The sequence below is a fragment of the Ambystoma mexicanum genome, chromosome 1p (assembly GCF_040938575.1).
Source record: "Ambystoma mexicanum isolate Mex_15411 chromosome 1p, UKY_AmexF1_1, whole genome shotgun sequence".
NCBI classification, from domain to species: domain Eukaryota; kingdom Metazoa; phylum Chordata; class Amphibia; order Caudata; family Ambystomatidae; genus Ambystoma; species Ambystoma mexicanum.
Genome location: NC_090921.1, coordinates 264,060,528 through 264,078,990, shown reverse-complemented (window position 1 = coordinate 264,078,990; position 18,463 = coordinate 264,060,528). Strand labels below are relative to the sequence as shown.

General features: G+C 45.9%; 1 protein-coding gene across 3 annotated transcripts in view; it reads left to right on the top strand.

Moving 5' to 3' along the window:
• Nucleotides 1-14,613, top strand: part of BACC1 (BPTF associated chromatin complex component 1) — a 234,464-nt gene extending 219,851 nt beyond the window's left edge. For all 3 annotated transcript variants that reach the window (XM_069646576.1, XM_069646575.1, XM_069646574.1), the window contains one exon: nucleotides 13,422-14,613. Coding sequence is in view for 1 of the 3 variants with exons in the window: in XM_069646575.1 (XP_069502676.1) it covers nucleotides 13,422-13,486 (65 nt within the window). In the remaining 2 variants the exon portion in view is untranslated. The remainder of the gene's footprint in view (nucleotides 1-13,421) is intronic.
• The last annotated feature ends 3,850 nt before the right edge of the window (nucleotides 14,614-18,463 follow it).

The window sequence follows — 18,463 nt, the reverse complement described above, 5'->3', positions numbered from 1 at the left end:
AGTGCGTAATGGCACGCACATCCGTGATTCCCGCGTCACTACCTGTTGGTGATGGTCGCTGTAGGTGTCTTGCTGACCTGCTCTCTGTGCCCTGAAGCCTGCTGCACCGGAATATTCGTCATACCTCCTTTGGAAGCTGAGAAAAGGCACTTATCCCGTCACAGACGATCGTTCTCCACCAAAGCCGCTGAGAGCCGGAGCGCCGTGAAACTGCAGGACTCGAACCTAATAGCCACCTCGACTAAACTGGCAAAGTTTGGTCCGGACTGTGCCGAGGTCGGTGAGTACCTGCATCACTTACTGGTGACCCCCTGGCACAACCGATCCCTTTTACATAGAAATAACCCCTACAAGTATTCACTTTTAGCTGGGTTAGCCTGCGCTCCCCCGCTATTCCCACCTTTTGAAAACTGCTCTGCCGCCAAGGGCAGATCCTACTCGAATAGTGGGATCCATTTCTTCATCGCCTCAAGCCCCTTTCTGACTTGCTAGAGCCCTCCCAAGAAGACCCACTTTTTGCTTCACCTGTGTGATCGCGCCTCTTTACGCACAACTGTACTGTTGAGCACAAGGCTCCCCACTTCTTAGCGCTGGACTCGAAAGTTAGGGAACGACTCTGAAGAATTGTCTAATGCTCATAGTGTGTTAACCAACCCTTCTCCTTACAGGTGGTGGCTACGTTTTCTTCATTTGTCGCATTTGGAAACGTATTGTATATATGTTACGTAGTAGAGTATCTGTGTGGTAACTGTTTTATCATCACTAATGTTTACTTGTGTCTATTGGTCCGGCTGACAATATATGTATAGATATTTTTCATATACACTTGTCTAAGAGTAATTTGTGTTTTTTTACTGCGCATGCTCATTGTGGGCTTCCGATCACTCTCCGCCCTCCTGAGATTTTGTCTTGACCGCCTGCCAAGCTACTTAGATTGGTCTGGCTTGGCCTGAAGGTTCCCCTATTTCACTAAACCGAGGTGTGGCCTCCTAAACTTCTGCCCTCCAGGTCAGAGTTTAAAAATCCATTTTAACATGCAGCCCTCTCCAGAGTAACTTTTGTAGGTGTGGTACAAGGACTGCAACCTATTCCCAGATAGTAGTCCCCCCTTGTATCCAGTGACAGACTGAAAGCACACGAGCTTCCCTCCACTCCTCTTTCGGACGATCTCCCATGGGTTCTCAGTTTTCTCTGAGGTGTTCTCTCTTTCGCCTCTTATGTTGTTCCTCCAGCGTTTTGGAACATGTCTCTGTCCTTCGGATTGGCGTGGCCATTACAGGCTTGTCGCTGGGCTTTGGATTTCATCTGTTGGTGCTTTTACTGCCAGATATTCGAATACTTCTATCAGACTGTCTTGACATTGGTTAATTAGATGATTTCCCTCACCTGGTTGTGACCTGCGATGCTTGCTGCTTCTCTGCTCAACTGCGCGGTTTATGGTTGTTGGAACCCTTTGTTTGAAGAGTTTGATGACTTGTTTGTTCATATTATGCTTACTTCAGGCTTTGGCTCGCAAATGCTGTGCTAGCTGGACAGGGCTGGTTCGTTCACTGCCTGCAAGGTGTTCAATTTGGGCAATGGGTGATGGAGTGTGCTCTGGACATGCCCCAGATATTAGAGAGTTATCACTCAGTGATGCGTAAGAGTTTTGTACTGGGTTTTCTTATAAATGACATTTTCCTCGGTTTTAAAGCAGCGGTCTGCAATACACCCAAGGGTGTAACACAGCACTTTGGTGGGGGTGGACAGCTTGTGGGGTTCTTTTACTTCAAACCTCTGGTAGGTACATTGGGTAGCGGCCAGACCACCCCTTTCCCAAGCGGTTTGTTCCCTTCACAGCTCAAGGGTTCATGATTGAATTATAGCTCAGAAGTAGGAAATCTAGGTGAAGCCTCTGCTGAGTAGGCCTTATTTTTAACAGAATAACTGGTGGATTTTTTTCATTATAGTTTCTAGGTGTGCATGCTCTTGGGGTCACCTTCAGGTGCCAACTGGGCCTTAATCGACTCAGTTTCCTCTCATATATGGTGCCGTCAAAACTCCAGTCTGCCCCACTACATTCTGAGAGGACCTTGGCTCGGCCCTAGGGTCCCAAGTGTGCATGTAGCACCTAAGGAACCTCCTAGGCTCTACATAATGCTAAGGGACTCCTTGGGGTCCGCAGTGGGGCATTAGCAATTTACGATTCCTGATGATGTGTAAGGTACATGGCACTGATGCACTATCTTGTTGGTGCCATCTTGATGTGCCATTGTGAGTGCCAAAATTAATGAGCCACCCGGAAGCTAAGGCAAGCTGAGCTGTTGCTGCCTGTTCGAGTCTCAAGTGTCTACAGACCTAGTTACAAATTCTCTTCTTCTAGTCTTCTGTGTGCTTGATGTTTGTATATGTTGATTTCACTGTTCCATGATTCTTTTAATCAGACGGGCGCTTAACCCCTTAGATAGGGAGAGGCTAGGGGTGTTCATAGCCTGTTTCTGTTCCTACTTGGGGAGGGGGAGGCACCAACATGTATGGATCAGTTTGTCTCCAAGGATCTGGTTTATTGGATTCCTAGCCTGGTTGTGACCTTGTGAGCTTGACCCTTCACTCATTTTTAAGTGCCTTGTTGCCCCTTTAAAGTTCCTGCCTACTTTGGGTTATGCCTCTCTTTCAGGTGTTGGGGCAAGAAGTAGTCTCTTGCTGATCTCCTTGATCGTTCTAGAGAGAGAGCCACATCATTAGGCATCCAAAGCTTCTGCTTCCTAAGTGGCAAGTTGGTATTCATGTATTGCATGGTGGAGACACAGCTGTTGGGTACCTGTTTTATAAGCCGTGAGGAAGCTCACAAAGCAAGACTCCCCATCCTTCCATTTGTCCTGGTGTAAACCCAATACTGGCTGCAGTGACTGCTACCTCATTCCTCTGTTATGGGTTTCTAATTCGCCAAATCCTCCTACTATTGTATGTGTGGATTGTGAGTGAGCAACACATGCACGAAATTTTGGACCCTGTTAATAACTGGGAAGGTGGTGCCCATTCCAAGGCATGCATTATCTACTAGACTGTGGAAGTGATGGTGACTGGGATCTGAAAGAAACCGCAGCCATACCCTATGGTTGGCAGAAGCATTGAAACCAAACATAGGGCCATCCCAAATGGGCCTATGTCTCTTGTTGCAATCGCTTGCTCGGTCCTCTGTGTCATACCTGCCCTGAGCGGGAAACGCATTCTGCATCCTATGATTATTCGGTTTTGGACAGGAAACTGAACCAAGAAGGTTCTGGAGTCTATTGGGACGAAAATGTATGAACACCTCGTCCACCGATGCTAAGATAATGTTGAAGCAGTTGGTTGACATAACATGAGACTTGGTTTAGTAGACTTTGCTGAAGAAGTTCATCTTTCAAGTGTGCTAGAATCCAGGCCAAAATCAATGCTATACCCCCTTGTCTGTCGGTTGCTCTCTTCCCTCCAAAGCGTGCACACCTGCCCAAAATCCACTTATGCCTTCCCGTCATCCCATTGCATGCTACTTTGACCAGAATAGTTTACTGCAGTCCTCTGCATTAGCAACGTGGTTCTATGTACATTCTCTGGTATGAGTAAGGGAAACATGCTCTCCAGTCTTCCTTAATATGTTCACTATAAAGCACAGTGTTACCCCTGGCATTTAAAGGCCATATGCAAATGTGCCTGTTCATCCTCTGTCCCTTTAGGAAAAACTATATAAGGTTTTTTAATTAATCGTAACCATGGGCATTGCTCTGGCCAAACCTCCAGGCAAATTGTGTTTCGGTCTGTCAAGCCATTTCAGAAGTGGGGAAATCTTCGGGCTTGGTCCTACCCCAAAATTTTCAGTCCAGTCCCTAGTGCTAGCTCACATCCCTTATGCACGAGACCACAGGCAACTACAGTCATATTTCAGGTACATTGGCTGTAGTCAATGAGGCGAGGTGCAGCTTTGATTGCTAGGCCATCAGTCGCTAACCCACGTCGAAGTGCACTCATCCCGCTTGGGATGACTTTATGCAAAACTGAAGAGTGATGGCTGAAAGTTCTTGAATTGGTCATGTACATTCACGTTTCTTTGGGCAATCTTTCAGCCCATCGTTATTACTGTGTCCAAGGGCATACCTTTTGAGCATTAATTGTGCAGGCATTCCTAACTCACAGGGGCACTCTGGAAGAAAATCCCACCTCGTAAGGGGAGTCTTTTGATTGGAAGGAGATGTTTGTAATATCGTTCTTTGGGCCCGCCAAAAGGAGCGTTTGGGTTTGCACTATCAGCTAGGATATGTTTCCATGTTTTCATCTGAAAGGAGGCTCTTGAGGTTTGTTGCAGGACTAGTACACTGCCAGTAAAATGTTGCCATGTTTAGGTTAAGGCCAGCCCTGTGTGTCTTCATCAAGCGGGCTCCATTTATCCATCTTTGGCTACTGTCTGAGTGATACTGTCTTGTCCAAATGCATCTATTTGTTTTAGGCATCACAACACCCAAAAGCCGATTGTACCACCACAGCTACTCCCTTCAATTGGAGCTCTTCTGGGCAAGCTTTTTTCCTCTAATCGGTGAAAAGGTAGGTTGCCCAACCAGCTCACTGGCACACATCAGTTGTAGTGTACACACCATAGCTCGTTAGTTCCAGAAGGTACCAAGCCATTCAAATATTCCCCATAACTTGTCACAGGATGCTGAAGACCTAGAATCAGTTCTCATCTCACTGGAAACAGACAAGTGATTTTAGGTCTTCTTGTATTTTCATCTCCCAAGGTTAATTCATTATTTCTGTGGTTGTGTCCGGAGTCAAAACCACTGGCATGGAACTGCAGTCTTCCATTTGATCCTAAGATCATTGAACCACAGCCTCCTCAGAATGTGGAATGCAGAAGTTATTCTTTGCCTTTTGTGTTCTTGCGGTGGGCAGGGAGGCTCTGCAGGACCAAGTTTCTGTCAAGCGACAAAAAGCAGGTAAAAGCAACTGTTATTGCTTTGTTTGTATCTATTTCATAACAGGTTGCAATGTCAAACCGAAATGACCTACAAAGTAGTCCATAACAGAGAACACATTTAGTCCTAGAGTAAAGAGCCTTTACAAAACACCAGTATGTGTGGTGAAGGTGTAAAAATAGGCATATAAACCAAGGACGGAGAATGGGGGACATAACAATATTTATAAATTCAAGCGCTTGAGGCCAGCATTTACATAGTTCCAAATTACAAGAATTGGGTTGGGCGGGTTAATTTAGGGGTAGGGAGGATTGGCAGGCTGCTTCCATTGCTAGATGGTGGAGTTTGATCCTCGTATAGAAGAGTTCCACTGAAGCAATGTTTTGATGCCGAGGGTGAGAGCATTCCTCTGCCCATGATATGATATGATATGGCATTTATAACGCGCCTATACACAATTGTTTCAAGGCGCAACGAGGCAAGGGGGTCAAGGGGAGGACAGACAACAATCCTACTAGGCCAGGTGTCATTCAGATCGCGCAAGTGCATGGGAAGGGGGAAAAGGAAAAGTGCTCGGGGGAAGGGAGAGGGGAAAGTGCAGTACACGGGAAGTGGAATACATAAGATGAATGAACACATATAACAGCCAGCTGGTGGCAAGTGCAAGGAAGAGCAGACATAGTGCTGGAAGGGGGGCTGAAGGGATACAGACAAAAACGGTCCCCAAGTGCAGGGGTTGCCAGGGAGGCAGTGCAGGTGGGCAGTTGACGGGGCCTGGGCCAGAGTTCAGAAAGGGTGGCTAAGTAACCAGTGCAATTTAGTCAGAATTCAGCAAGGAAGGGGAAAAGAGAAAGCAGAAGCACAGAAGCAAAGAGGAAGGTTTTGAGGTGTTTCCGGATCCGTAGATGGTTCTCGAGTTTCAGGGAGGCAGGAAGGCTGCTCCAGAGAGAGGCCCCTGCCGAAGAGAGTGATCTGCCACCAACTCGCTGCTTGGAGAAGCGACTGACCCCGAGGGAGTTGGAGGCAGATGAGCGAAGAGCTCAAGAAGGAAGATATTTAGGAAGAGAGAGTTGAAAGTATTTCGGCCCCAGAACCCAGAAGGCCTTGTGTACAATGCAGAGGGTTTTGAATTTAATCCTCGCAGCCACTGGGAGCCAGTGCAGAGATTTCAGTCCTGGAGAGATGCGATCCCTGGCCTTGAGGCCAAGGACAAGTCTCGCAGTCCTGTTCTGGATAAGATGCAGAGGGCGGAGAGTGGAGGCAGGAAGATTTGGATAGAGGCTGTTACAGTAGTCCAGCTTGGAGAGGACCAGGGCTCCTGAGACAGTGAGCTTCTGGGGGAAGGAGAAGAAAGGAAGAATACCTCTAAGGAGGTGCAGCTGATAGTGTGACTTCTTAGAGACGTCAGAGATGTGAGGGGAGAAGGAGAGTGCAGTGTCGAAGATGACCCCGAGGTTTTTTGCCTTGCAGGTGGGAGTGGGAGGAGGGCCAAGAGAGGCCGGCCAGAGAGCTGCAGGGAGGGAGGGAGTGGGTGTGCCGATGAGTAGAATCTCAGTATTACTGGCATTAAGGCAGAGGTCGTTGGCGGCACACCATTCCTGGATGGCAGACAGACAGTCAGAGATGAGGGAAGGAGAGGAGGAGGAGGCAGAGGGTACCCTGGAAATGAGCTGGGTATCATCCGCATAGCACTGAAAGTTGGGACAGAGAGCAGCGATGCAGTGGGCAATGAGTGCCAAGTATAGGTTGAACAGCCAGGGAGAGAGGTTAGATCCCTGGGGGACACCACAGGTAGAGAAAAAGATGTTCTCTGCCATGCAGGATTCCCAGCTTCAGCTTTGCGTTCCCATCGCTATTGCGATGCTCCAGTCACTCTCTCGCTCATCTGACGCTAGTTTAAATGTTTATGGCTCTGCACACCCTGTCATGTGAGATGGTTATAGACAGTGAAGAATAATGCTAGTTCTTCGCCACAGCAGTCTTTTTCAGTCAGTTGGAACGTGCACATTCTTTCCCTGCAACAAGAAATTCTTCTCTGCCATTGCCTTATCACTGAACTTGACCATCTGCTGCCCTGGGAATTATTGTACAGCCATCTAGTGCTCACCATGTTGAACCTAAGCATTCTGTGAGCAGTTAGGACATTTTTTGAAACTCCGATTTTGCCATTGGACCTTAGCCAAGAAGACCATTCCCTTGAATCATTTGGATTTTTTATGGTTTCCTACCCATCTCTATCATAAATCTAGAGCCTTAAAAGAATTACATTTCTCATTCTTACGGAATGTTATAATTTCAGCACCATTGTGAGGATTATTTGTAATGAAAACCTTTTCCCCTTTTCCCCAATTCAGTGACCTGAAGCTAACATTTCAATGCTTAGACTTCCTCAGGCCTCTTAGATTGTACTTGGAGCACATGAGGAGCCATCAACCTTCTGATAGGTTTTTTGATTTGTGTGGTGATCATCGCTGGTAAGCAAGGCTTACATTGCTCGATGGGTGGTGCCTTGCATGGTATCATGCTAATTCTCCCTGTTGAAGTCATGGATAATTGCTGGACAGTATTTCTTGAAGACATTTTTTGGAAGGGGTTATGGGCAGGGTTTGTTCATCAAGCCATGTTGTTTAGGTCTCTGCAGCTCAGTAATAGCAACTATGTTATCAGAGTGGCATTTTTGACTGTCTGCATATCTTGGTAGCTGGGCATGTGAAGGGATTGCATAGTTTGCGCATTGATATTCTGTTGACTGTTTCATTGGTCTTCTTGTGAGCGACGAGTATGATGCATCAGACTTCAACTTGGATGTATCCTTAAAGATTGCATTCCTCTTCAGAATGCAGCCTTTGTTGGTCATGTGGAGACTGAGCTGGTTTTGTCTCTCATTTGTCATTAGAAGTGGTTCAGGCAGGATACCCTCCTTGTATTTTGTATCTTGTCTGTGCTCTCAATGCCTTCAGCAAGGTTCAGGCTATATCAAATGTATTCAATGAATAAAATGTAATAGTATATAATATAATAGTATTCCTTCAGGAGAGGGAAAAGGGAGTGAAAAACCATTTGCAGTTTGTCACCTGTTTGTATCTTCTTAATGATGTCATTGCACAGGGTATCCCTTCTTTTACTTTGCCCAGCCACTTCTTGTACATTTAAATCTTCCACATTCACTTTGTCAGCCATTTACTACTTCATGCATTTACGTCTTGATTTTACTTTGCATGCATCTTCACTTTGTCAAGGTGGCCATGGATATGGTGAAATATAGGTGTATGGTTATAGTTGGCCGTCAAAGTGGCATTTCGGTCAAGAATATGGGTTAGAAAAGAAGGGGGGGGGTTACACAGGGTCATGACAAAGTGAAATTCAGAAGAAGTGAAGGACAGAAGAAGTCAAGGTATCTAGAGGTAAAAGTGGCAAAGTGAATACAGCAGAAGTAAAGACATACATCCACTGTACAGCTTGTGTTTTCACTGTTGACTGGTGTTTTGCTTTGGTGATTAGCTTCAGACCCTGTGTGATTGTTAAACCTAAAATCACTGTCTCATAGTTTCCGAAGATTTTCGTCCATTGTGTGCTATCCGGTGTGTAGAAGATAACATCTGTGCGTTTTGCATTGTCTACAATTAAGGTTTCAGAGATGCATCTTGGAAGAGACTTTTCATACTTCAGTTTTGCATTCTGTAAGATGATCTTCAGTGGAAACAGCATTTCATAATAGTTGAAGCCTTTTTGACAAAGGCCTTTGGGGCTGATCTGATCGTGGGCTCAAGCGATGGACTTGCTGAGGGTTTGTTCTGGTAGGCAGTTCTAGTGCATGGTAAATTGTCTTGATATATAGGTTGGGGGAGCTCTGTCAAGGGTTGTGCATAAAGTTCTGACTGGGGCTACAGTTTGAAGAGGTTGAGGTCTGCTGTCAGTAGTCGACTTGGAGTTGGGGTTAGGGGGAAAGGTTTCATTCTGATGTGAGCCACAAAAGGAGGATCCATGGGCAAGAGGAGTTGAATGCACTATGGGATTTGTGTTCTCGCTGCAGTTTGGTTCTGTAATTACCCTCACATGGAGGATTGTGATGAGTGAGCTGGTTGTACTATAGAGGAAGTATTCTTACTTCAGTCAGGATTTCACCAGACCAAACCATCTTCTGGAGGAACAGCTCAGTGTGGAATTTTCCACTCTGGGTGCTAGTAAGCTTTTTTCCTGTGGTAATGCTGTGTTTTGTTTTCAATTGGAACCTATGGGCTAGCGGAAGCCCCGGGGGTTAAGGGAATCAAATTGTATATTTCATGGCCCCTATTGATGACATTCTTGTGTCTGTCCCCTCCTCCCCATTACTATGAGGAGTGATAACTGGTAGGCAAAACTACATGTTCGATAATTAAGCTCAGTCTACACTGGTGGATACCACAGGAAGCAGAGATAAAATGACACCGACATCTCCACCTGACTTACTAAATACACTCGGTCATTACCATATGTAGAGCACTTCATACAAATATCTGTCCTCCGATCTTTCTAAGCATTGTAACCATGCTTTTTTACAGAATCCCTAATATGTAAGAAAAGTGCAAGAAATATCTAAGTTCAATTATATGTTGTGATGAATACTGTGCACTGCTGCCATTTTGCATGGTCTCCAGGCGCTCACGTGGCTCTGTAAGAAAAGTGGATAGGTTTGGTTAAAGAGCAAAGAGAGATAAGATAGAAGTTGTGCTCTTCTGTTGATGCTTGTAGAACAGTGCTGTGTCCGCTTTCTGGGTGTGCTTTTTGTATGCACTGGGCCTCTTGTGTCCGGAGGGGTAGCGTCCAGTGTCAGGGTTGTTTGTTATTTGCAACTCTTTGGTTTTGTGGCCTGGTTAGCGGTGAGTGTGTGGCTTGTGTGTCGTTTTGCTGGCCCTTTTGGGCCTGTGTAGTACATGAGTGGTATGCAGGTGTGGAAAAGTGGAGTGGGTGGTTAGTTGGTTTCTGTTTGGCTCTGGGTGTGTGGTTGTTTTATTGTTGTTTCTTTGATCCGTATTGCTCCATGTTTGTTTTGATCCCAGAGTATGGGTTCTGGGGGTGCACGTTTTTATATTTGTCTCTGTGAATTGAGTAGCCAGGTTTTCCGTTTTTTTCGGAAAGGTAGGTGATCTTCCGTCGTTCTTATTTCCTTTTCGGTGCCGAGTTCCATAGTTTGGCTATCAAGTAGGAGAATGCGGTACTTCCAAATTTCTTTTTCTCTTAGTGTTTTGTTTCTATTTGCATGTCGTTGCTTGATCTCGGGTTTCTTCCGGGTAGGTAGCAGTAGATATTGGCTTGGAGAAATTTGTCTCCTTGTCTGTGTAGTGATTTGTGGGCAATGCAGAGGGATTTAAAGTTAATGCATTTTTTTTACTGGTAGCCAGTGTAGACTTCTCAGGACTGGTGTGATGGGGTCTCTGCCATTTAGTCTCAGGAGTCGTTTTTTGTGAGGGGTTCTGGCCTTCCCATGTAGAGGCTGTTTGCGTAGTCTCGTCTCGATAGTACCAAGGAGATAATTGTGATGCTTCTGTGTGGGAAGTTGAGATGGGGAAATATCTCTCTGATTATTAGTCTTATTAGTCGCAGGAAGTAGAAGCATACCGAGCTGTGCAGAAAGGTCAGGAACTAGTGCTTCTTTTTACCATGCCTCCAAATTTGCACTCTGCACTAGCCAGCGCATAGTAATAATTGATTATTGGCGAGTACGAAATGGTGAGCTCTTTGCACATGGAGAACTAAGGGAGCAGGTAACTTTCTATGTCTGGCTAGTAGCATGCAACTTGAAATGTTTACCCCAGTTTTTATGCACAATCGTGGACAACGTTTACTTTACATTACACACTAGTGGACCAGTTATGGTACTGAAAATGCATGCTTTGCTATATTAGGTAGTGAACTTTAGAATGGTGCGTTCATGCTTTACTCTGACCAGTGGCATATTAATTAGCATTTCATATATTAAACTGTATTGGGACGAGAAGTGAGTAAAAGCATATAACCGTTGGTTTATTTAAGTGATGACTTCTGAGATGGGGTGAGGTGGCTAGGTCCAAGCAAAGGATGTGCCATTAACTAAGTCCTAGGACAGATATCAGCTAGTAAAGCCCCCTGCTTTGTGTGGTTATAGCTATTAGTACCCTGGGAGCATTGGCGTGGAGAAGGAATGCAAGGATACCAATTCCGAGAGGCAGGAGCAAGGCAGTCTGAGTTATGCCTGGAGTGTAGCCCTGGAGGGGCAGCAGACACTGACAAGGATCCGGGAAAGAGTGGAGCTTGATTTTCTGCAGGTAGGCTGTAGGAAGGCACAATGCCGGAAGGTGTCGGCTGGGGCCTGGTTGTGAATGTGGAGTTAGTGATAAAGAACAGGGAAGGCAGTAGAGGAGTGAAAGGGCGTGGCTAGTCATCAGCGCCAAAGTACGTCCGAGGAAGAACAGAGACATAACTGATCGGCGGAGTGGGGAAACGTGCATACTAATAATTTACTAGATTTGTTTCTCATAAGTATTTTATTAGATTTTTAACATTAATGAAAAAATACACATGACAGATTCGACTAAACAATTTATGGGTACAAGGTGAATTAAATTGTGATTTGAAATTTGAGGATTGATGAATGAATGAAAAAGATGTAGGATATTTGAATTAATGCTTATTGGGCAGGCACTGGCATATTTTCCCTTGCTGGTTATCCCATAATAAATTATACAAGTAAGCATGGGGATCTTGGTTATGAATAGGTTGTTAGGCAAATCACTTCACCCACAAGATCAGAAATGGTTTTCAATGTGCCAAAGGCGACCAAGAATACAGAGTGAAGAAATGTGAAGAGGGGACCCTGTGGCTAGTTCACAAGTTAAGTGCTTGCCTCAACTACGAGACCACCCTACAATGCGCAAATTCATATCTACTGTCAACACTTCATTGTTGGATAATGACCACATCTACAGCAGTGAGAGCAGACGCACCTTTCCATGACATTGTGTAGATTGCTTTTTTCGATGAGAGCATTCTTTGTTGGTCAGGACATCCTCATCTGAAAAAGAAGGCAAAACATGTTTTGGAGAAGAAGAATACTTTTCTTTCAAGCATCATGATTCTTACCCAGCCTGTCCTCATATCCACAGTAGCCCCTCTCCCCCACTATCCTGCTAGAGCCATCCTACAACTCTAACCAATCAAATCCCCTTCATTTCTCCACTGAAATGCTGTTGAACATATCTAATGTACCATATCATCTTATCCATCATTCAATTCAGTCATACTTCCCAACTGCCATTTTCCCCTAACTCAACCAATAGTTTATCCCATTCGACCCGCTTTCCCCTCTGCTACTCACTGCACTTTTGTAAAGTATCTTACTAATATTGTCCCTCTGTGCCCCCATCCCTCTACTCTTCTTTCTTACCACAATCGTCCAAACTATGCTTTCATTGCATCCATCTTACTCTTGCATCCCAGAAGGCCCTTCATTGCCATCCTAGCTTTCTATGCTTTTATTCCCACACAGCCCCTTCTCTTAGCACAGCTACTGGTTCTCCCTCTCGTACAAGTCTACCTGCTCCTCTATTCAACCCTGTGTCCCCCCTCTGTATCCTGTCCAACACTCTGTAACAAACCTTCCATTGTATCATACTCATTGACCACATTCATCTGTAGCCCATCCTCTCCTTTTTCCTCCAGCCTCCTCTGTTCTCTGCTCCATTCTTATGTATCCTCTGAGGTTCATTCTCTTGCCAGCTGTGTCCTCTCAATTGGTTTGCCTACTTACCTTATTCATCTCTTCCATTAATGTTCTCGCCCTCTTTACTTTACCCAGGTCTTTCTCTGTCAGTGTCTCCCCTTCACCTGTATTTACTCCTCTGTCCTCTTACCCTCATTTTTCTATTCTTCAGTTTCATTCCTCCCTCTCTTGACATCCCTCCTCTTTCATTTGTTTTTCTATCCTTCCTTCACTCTCCATCTTTGGTTCGTCTGTACCATCCACTTAGTTCCCCCTTTACTGGGCCTATGTTCTGCTCCTCCCTTTCCCTTCAGTCTTTTCTTTGCTGGTTTATCTACCTTCCGCTTCATTTCTGTCCCCCCTTCCTTTTCTCTTCTTTCTCATCACCAAGCCACCTTCAACGACTCTATGCTAATGGTTTTTTAATCTGTTGCAGATGGGTGATGGTTGCGCTCCCAGAAGAATCTTTGTTCTGCTTTTTCTTGCATTTGTTTCCTGTTTGTCTCTAAGGGTGCAATGTGGGTTGGTCTGGGAGAATGCTGGGACTGTGGTGGCCATGGTTTGTGAGGGGGCTGTGATGGTTATCTAATTTCAAAATGCCTGCTTTTAGGATCTCCTGTATTCTGAGGATCTTCTTTGAGGGAGTATGGCCAGAACTGGGGATTTTGTATTTTTGAATGGGTTGGATTTGGAAAGTTGTGTTCATTAGCAGCTGCTTGGGTGGATGATTGTTTTCAGTTTCACTCTCATCAGTCTTTTCTTTCCTATTTCAGAAAATCTGAACCTGGACTCCAATCTCATCATGAACTCGAGCGAAGTACCACTGCTGTCTCGCTGACGGCAAACCCCCATGGCCAAACAGGTGCCGTGGAGGACCAGGCACCTCCAACAGACTTTCCTACACTTGAACACCACCACCAAATGTGTTTACCTTCATAGACCCTGACTTACACCGGACCTCTGCATTCTGGAGTAACCATCTGCATTTTATCCCCATGTGACTTTGCATCCCTACACCCTCCAAGGAATGCGTTCATCCTCTGTGGCTCCTGCACTGCCAGCCAGTTTCATCACAGTTCAACAAATATGAATTCCATCTGGGCACCCCAAGAAATGATCTTTATTCCTAGGCATTCTCATGACACGTCTAACCTCTTCATTCCCTTTCCCACCATCCTTTAGCTTATCCTGCACAACCTTTTCCTCCTAATTAACTCCTTATAATACTAGCCAACCTCGTCCACAATCCAGATTATAACATCCTGCCCACTTTCAGATAACCTTTCACCCCATATTACTGAGTATCCCTTCTCCTGACCCCACTACTGCTGTTTTGTGGAAGGCACAGGTTCTCCCTTGTATTGTCCCTGTATCCTAGTGAATAGCGCCACCCTGTGTCCTCTTCCTGTTTACTTCCCTTCTCCCCTGTGGCCATCATCTACTCCCGTGGATGATTGATGCCTAATCCAATACCCTCCTCCTGCCCTGTGCCCCATTATGCTCTGTATCCTTCTTGCATTCGATTGTCCACTCTTCTGCCTTACTTACAGCTAGATTTCAGTCACTGTTCCCTCTGCTTTCCCATAGCAGTCTCATTCTTCCTTGTTTGCTGTCAGCTATCCTCTTCCCACACCGCTGTTCTGCCATGTTCCTTCCTCCATTCAAGTGTCCTCTTCCTTCTCTTTGTCCTTCTGCATCAATCTACATTCTTCTGCATAGGTTAACGCACATGTCTTTATTTGTGGAATCCCTTTAAGTTGATTCCGGCAGGGAGTCTCTTGATCTCGGCAGGCCTATACGAGCAGTTTTGTACCCCTTTGAAGAGGTCTTTCTGCAGATGTACATAAACAAAGACACTCGCCCTCAGTGCAACACTGTGCTACATGTCCAATGATTGACACGCCAGAGAAATGTGCAGAGACTGCAAGGTCAAATATTCTGTATAATAAAGGAAAATCCACAGACTCCAGGTCTTTCCGTTTCTTAATTTCGATCTCTCCTGTTATTACCACATTTTCCTATGATGTCTGGCCCTGACTCCAGATATTGAGGATATCATCAATTAACAGCATAGCTGAGCCCCAATAACTGTGTCATTATGTTAGTATTATTTCCCGTTCACTTTTTAATTGATGTGTAGAATAACCAATTCTGAAACCACCACCCATCACACGTCTACCTCTCAAGGGGAAGATCCATCTTGATAAACCATCTCTCTCCAGCTACGTAAGATCACAACGAAACGTATCCTGCTTCAGAGTTACAAGTACAGCTTCCTACCATGAGGCCGCACTAACACAGCCACTTTTCAGACATTTAGAACAGCAACAATGCCAATTCAAATCATTGACAGTGGAGGTCTCTTGCCTATTGATTATGTTTGACCTCTGCTGCCTTTGATCGCACCAATCGCAAGTCTCTCCCAACATCCGTTGCAGCTGCATGGGGTAAGTCAAGGTTCTGATGTGGTGTCTCCTACCTCACAAACTGACGCAGCCACACTCAGATCCTCTGGTGACCCTGTAACGTGTGGAGTCCATTCCCTCCAATCAGTTTCAACCATTGAGCCACTCAGAGAACTCCTGGCTAAGCCCCCAACATCAGAATTCACCAACACCCAGATGACACACAGCTCTGCTTGACGATCTGTCAACTGAGAAACTGCCCTCTCCTTTTTTCAGTCATGGATGGCGTGTGCCTATTAGATGCTGCACCTCCACAAAACGGAATTCATACTCTAGGTAAATGCTATCAAGAAAGCTGTAGTATTCTGCCTGTCAGAATGTTGGTGCGCAGATGATGCATTATTGGAATGTGAGAGCGTTAGCCTGCATGAGTGTTCTACTGAGTGGCAGTTTAAGCTGAGCTGGCTGTGGTGCTGGAGGCCAGTGGTTGTACCTGTGTACTTTGCTTTCGTGTACCTGGCAATAAAGGCACTTACCTCACTACTCAGATGAGCTAGTTTGCTGTGAGGTGGAGCCCCCTATACGACCACTGTCCCCCAAATGTCCATCCATCCACACCAGTTAGTGAAGGGGGCCAGCAGCAGGTCTCTGGTGTCTCCCTGGACGGGAGGAGTGAGTGGTGCTGTGGGTGGCGGCAGGTGCGGGCCAGGCACGGCGGCCCACCACGACTTGGCGGCCGGGCAGAGGATTGAAGAAGGGGGGGTCTCCCCCAGCCACCCTGTAACTTGTGTGCCGGCCGGTAACTGGCTGGGCCAGGCACATTGGCCCATAGAGATTTTGTGGCCGGGCAGTAGCTCAGGGAGGACGCGTGACATACCCACCAACCCCCCTGCTGTGTGCTTGCCAAGTTGAGGCGAGTGCTCTGGGAGTTTGCAGCGGTGGTCTGCGGTGGCTGAAGTGAACCAACGAAGTGGGACTGCTTCATTGAGCCGGAGGCAAGAGAGTCTGAGCCTGGTGGTGCCGGCGTGCCCATTGCAGTGGTCAGGCTGGGGATGGTTGTGGCCCGGTCGGTTGTACTCGGGGCAATGCTGTTGGTTGCCAGGAGGGAGGCCTGTGCGTCCTCGTGCATGCGTTCTGTCACACACAGCGTTCTATTGGCAGGGGCGCAGGCAACTGACTGTCTGGTGGTGGAGATTTCGGCAGCGCTCCGTTTTCTGTGGCGAGTGCAGTGTCTAAGGGATTCAGGAAAGGGCAACGCAAGAGCGTGGTTTGGGGCGCCGTTAAACGTGGCATTGCAGGTGAGGCTATGGCTTGCTACGACAAGAAGGCTCGCGTTTCGGGAACGATTTGTGATGTTTGTGATTCGCCTTTAGGAAGCTGGCAATTCCCTGCAGGAGTTGGCTACATATCTGTTGCATGTTTGGACTATTTTGGAGAGTGAATGATGAATGATTTTTCAGAGGGCCATGAATACAGGTTGAGAGGGAGAGTAATGGGTTAGCATTATGATGTGTTGTTTGGAGACCCTTTTTTTCTTCCCATTTTGTTTTGTGTGTGCCTTGTGGTCTCCCGTGGTGTAAGTAGTATTATACCTCTTTGGGGGAGGAGTGGGTAAATGTTTAGATTTTGGGGCCTGCATCATTTCTTTTGCTATTTGTTTGTGTTGTGGCCTTGTGTAGGGACATGTTTTAGGGATCTGTGATTTATTTGTTTTGGCTATTAGGGGGCGCTGAAAGCGCTATGTAAAAAAGTCGAAAATATTGTCATTAAAATAAGAGCTTCAACATGGGAGCTTGAAATAGGGGCTTTGAATGCAGGTTTGTAAATTCTTTTCAATGCTGGTTTACATATGAGGATGGATATATGTAGTTTGGCTATGTGTCCCACCAATTTAACGTTCATTGCGAAGTGAAATCTATAGGATTTTCCTCCCGTTCCCACCAATTTTCCCTCCAACCACACCACCTTTTGCACTCTATGGCTCAATTTCTAGTGTGTGGTGAATTCGTCAGCTATTTTTACTCCCAAAATGGCGGCCGTCATCTCTTAATGTTATTTTAAAGTTATTTGACTTGATTGATGTTTAAAACATATTTACTACAGCTTTCAAGTTATGTTACACATTTGACATTCTTTTTTTTATTGAAAATAAATAAGGTAGTGTAGTAGTATGTTTTGGTTTAACATGGCACTGAAAATGTACGTTTAATTAGTTCTGTGTTGGTGTAGTGTTTTTGATGTAAGCAGCACCTCTGATTGGCTGTTTAGTTGGTGATGTCATTTGTTTCTGCAAGTGATCCATTGTGTTTCTAGTAAGCGTAAAGCTGTGTTTTCTTTGTTTAATTCTGAGCCAGCAGCGGTTTTGCTCTGTCGCTGCCGGCTCTGAGCTTGTTTTAGTAGCGTTCCAAATATGTGCTGGCGGCGGCTTGACACCATTGCAAGCCGCCTCTGGCACATATTTGTTTGGATTGCATCTCTTTGTTCAGAGTTCTCCACGGCCGCTGTTGATTGTCACATTGTTGCTTCTGGTTTCACATCCTCATCTGCAAGGTTACTAGTCTGCCTGCCGCATGCAGAACAGTAAATGCACACTCCTGTTTTGTAACCGTGCATGGAAGTATCACTTTGGGTACACTTTGCGCTCAAACGGCATATAGCTTTGCAACGTATCAGTGTGGCTAAATCTGGGTAGAGTGTCCAGCATCCACTTCATTTTCCTTATTGATGGTCGTTTTCCAAGTGCTTTGGGATATAGGGGTGAGCAGAATGAGAAGGTAATGCCCAAATTGGTGTTCTGCAGTGGTTGGTTTGCAAAGCACATCAGGATCTGACTGTGGATTAAGTTGGTGAGCAGAACGCCGGGCTGCTACCAATAAGCATGTATCCTATTCCAGTGGGTCTGGTAGACTCTTCCGTCGCCATCGATCTTGGGTTCTCGGACCGTTTAGATGTAACTAAGCCGCCCTGGCAAAGAAGAGTGAATGGCATCTTGGGCCCACATACTGTTTAGAAACTGCTAGTGTGAACGTGGTGGACCATTCCGCTATCAGAAAAGGCAGCTCAATGTCAACATAGCCTTACTGTGAATTTTGGCAAAATGTGCACTACATTTGTATGTTGCTTAATCTGTGTGCACAGGACGCCCTGCTTTGCCTGGCACAAACTCCTGCTGACATGTGCAGAATCTTCTCCAGACTCCGAGACTCCCAAATGGGCTCAGTGCAGCTTCAAGGTAGCGCCATCACGCGTCTGCAGGAAGGACTGGCCATCACTGCACCCTGCAATGGCTCTGCTGGGCACAGAGGACATCAAACTGCCAGGTGCCAGGAAGAGCATCAAATGCCCAAGCAATGCCATCATATCCCCAGCTACTGCCGTCATATATCCAGGTACAATTTGTAGTGCACAGG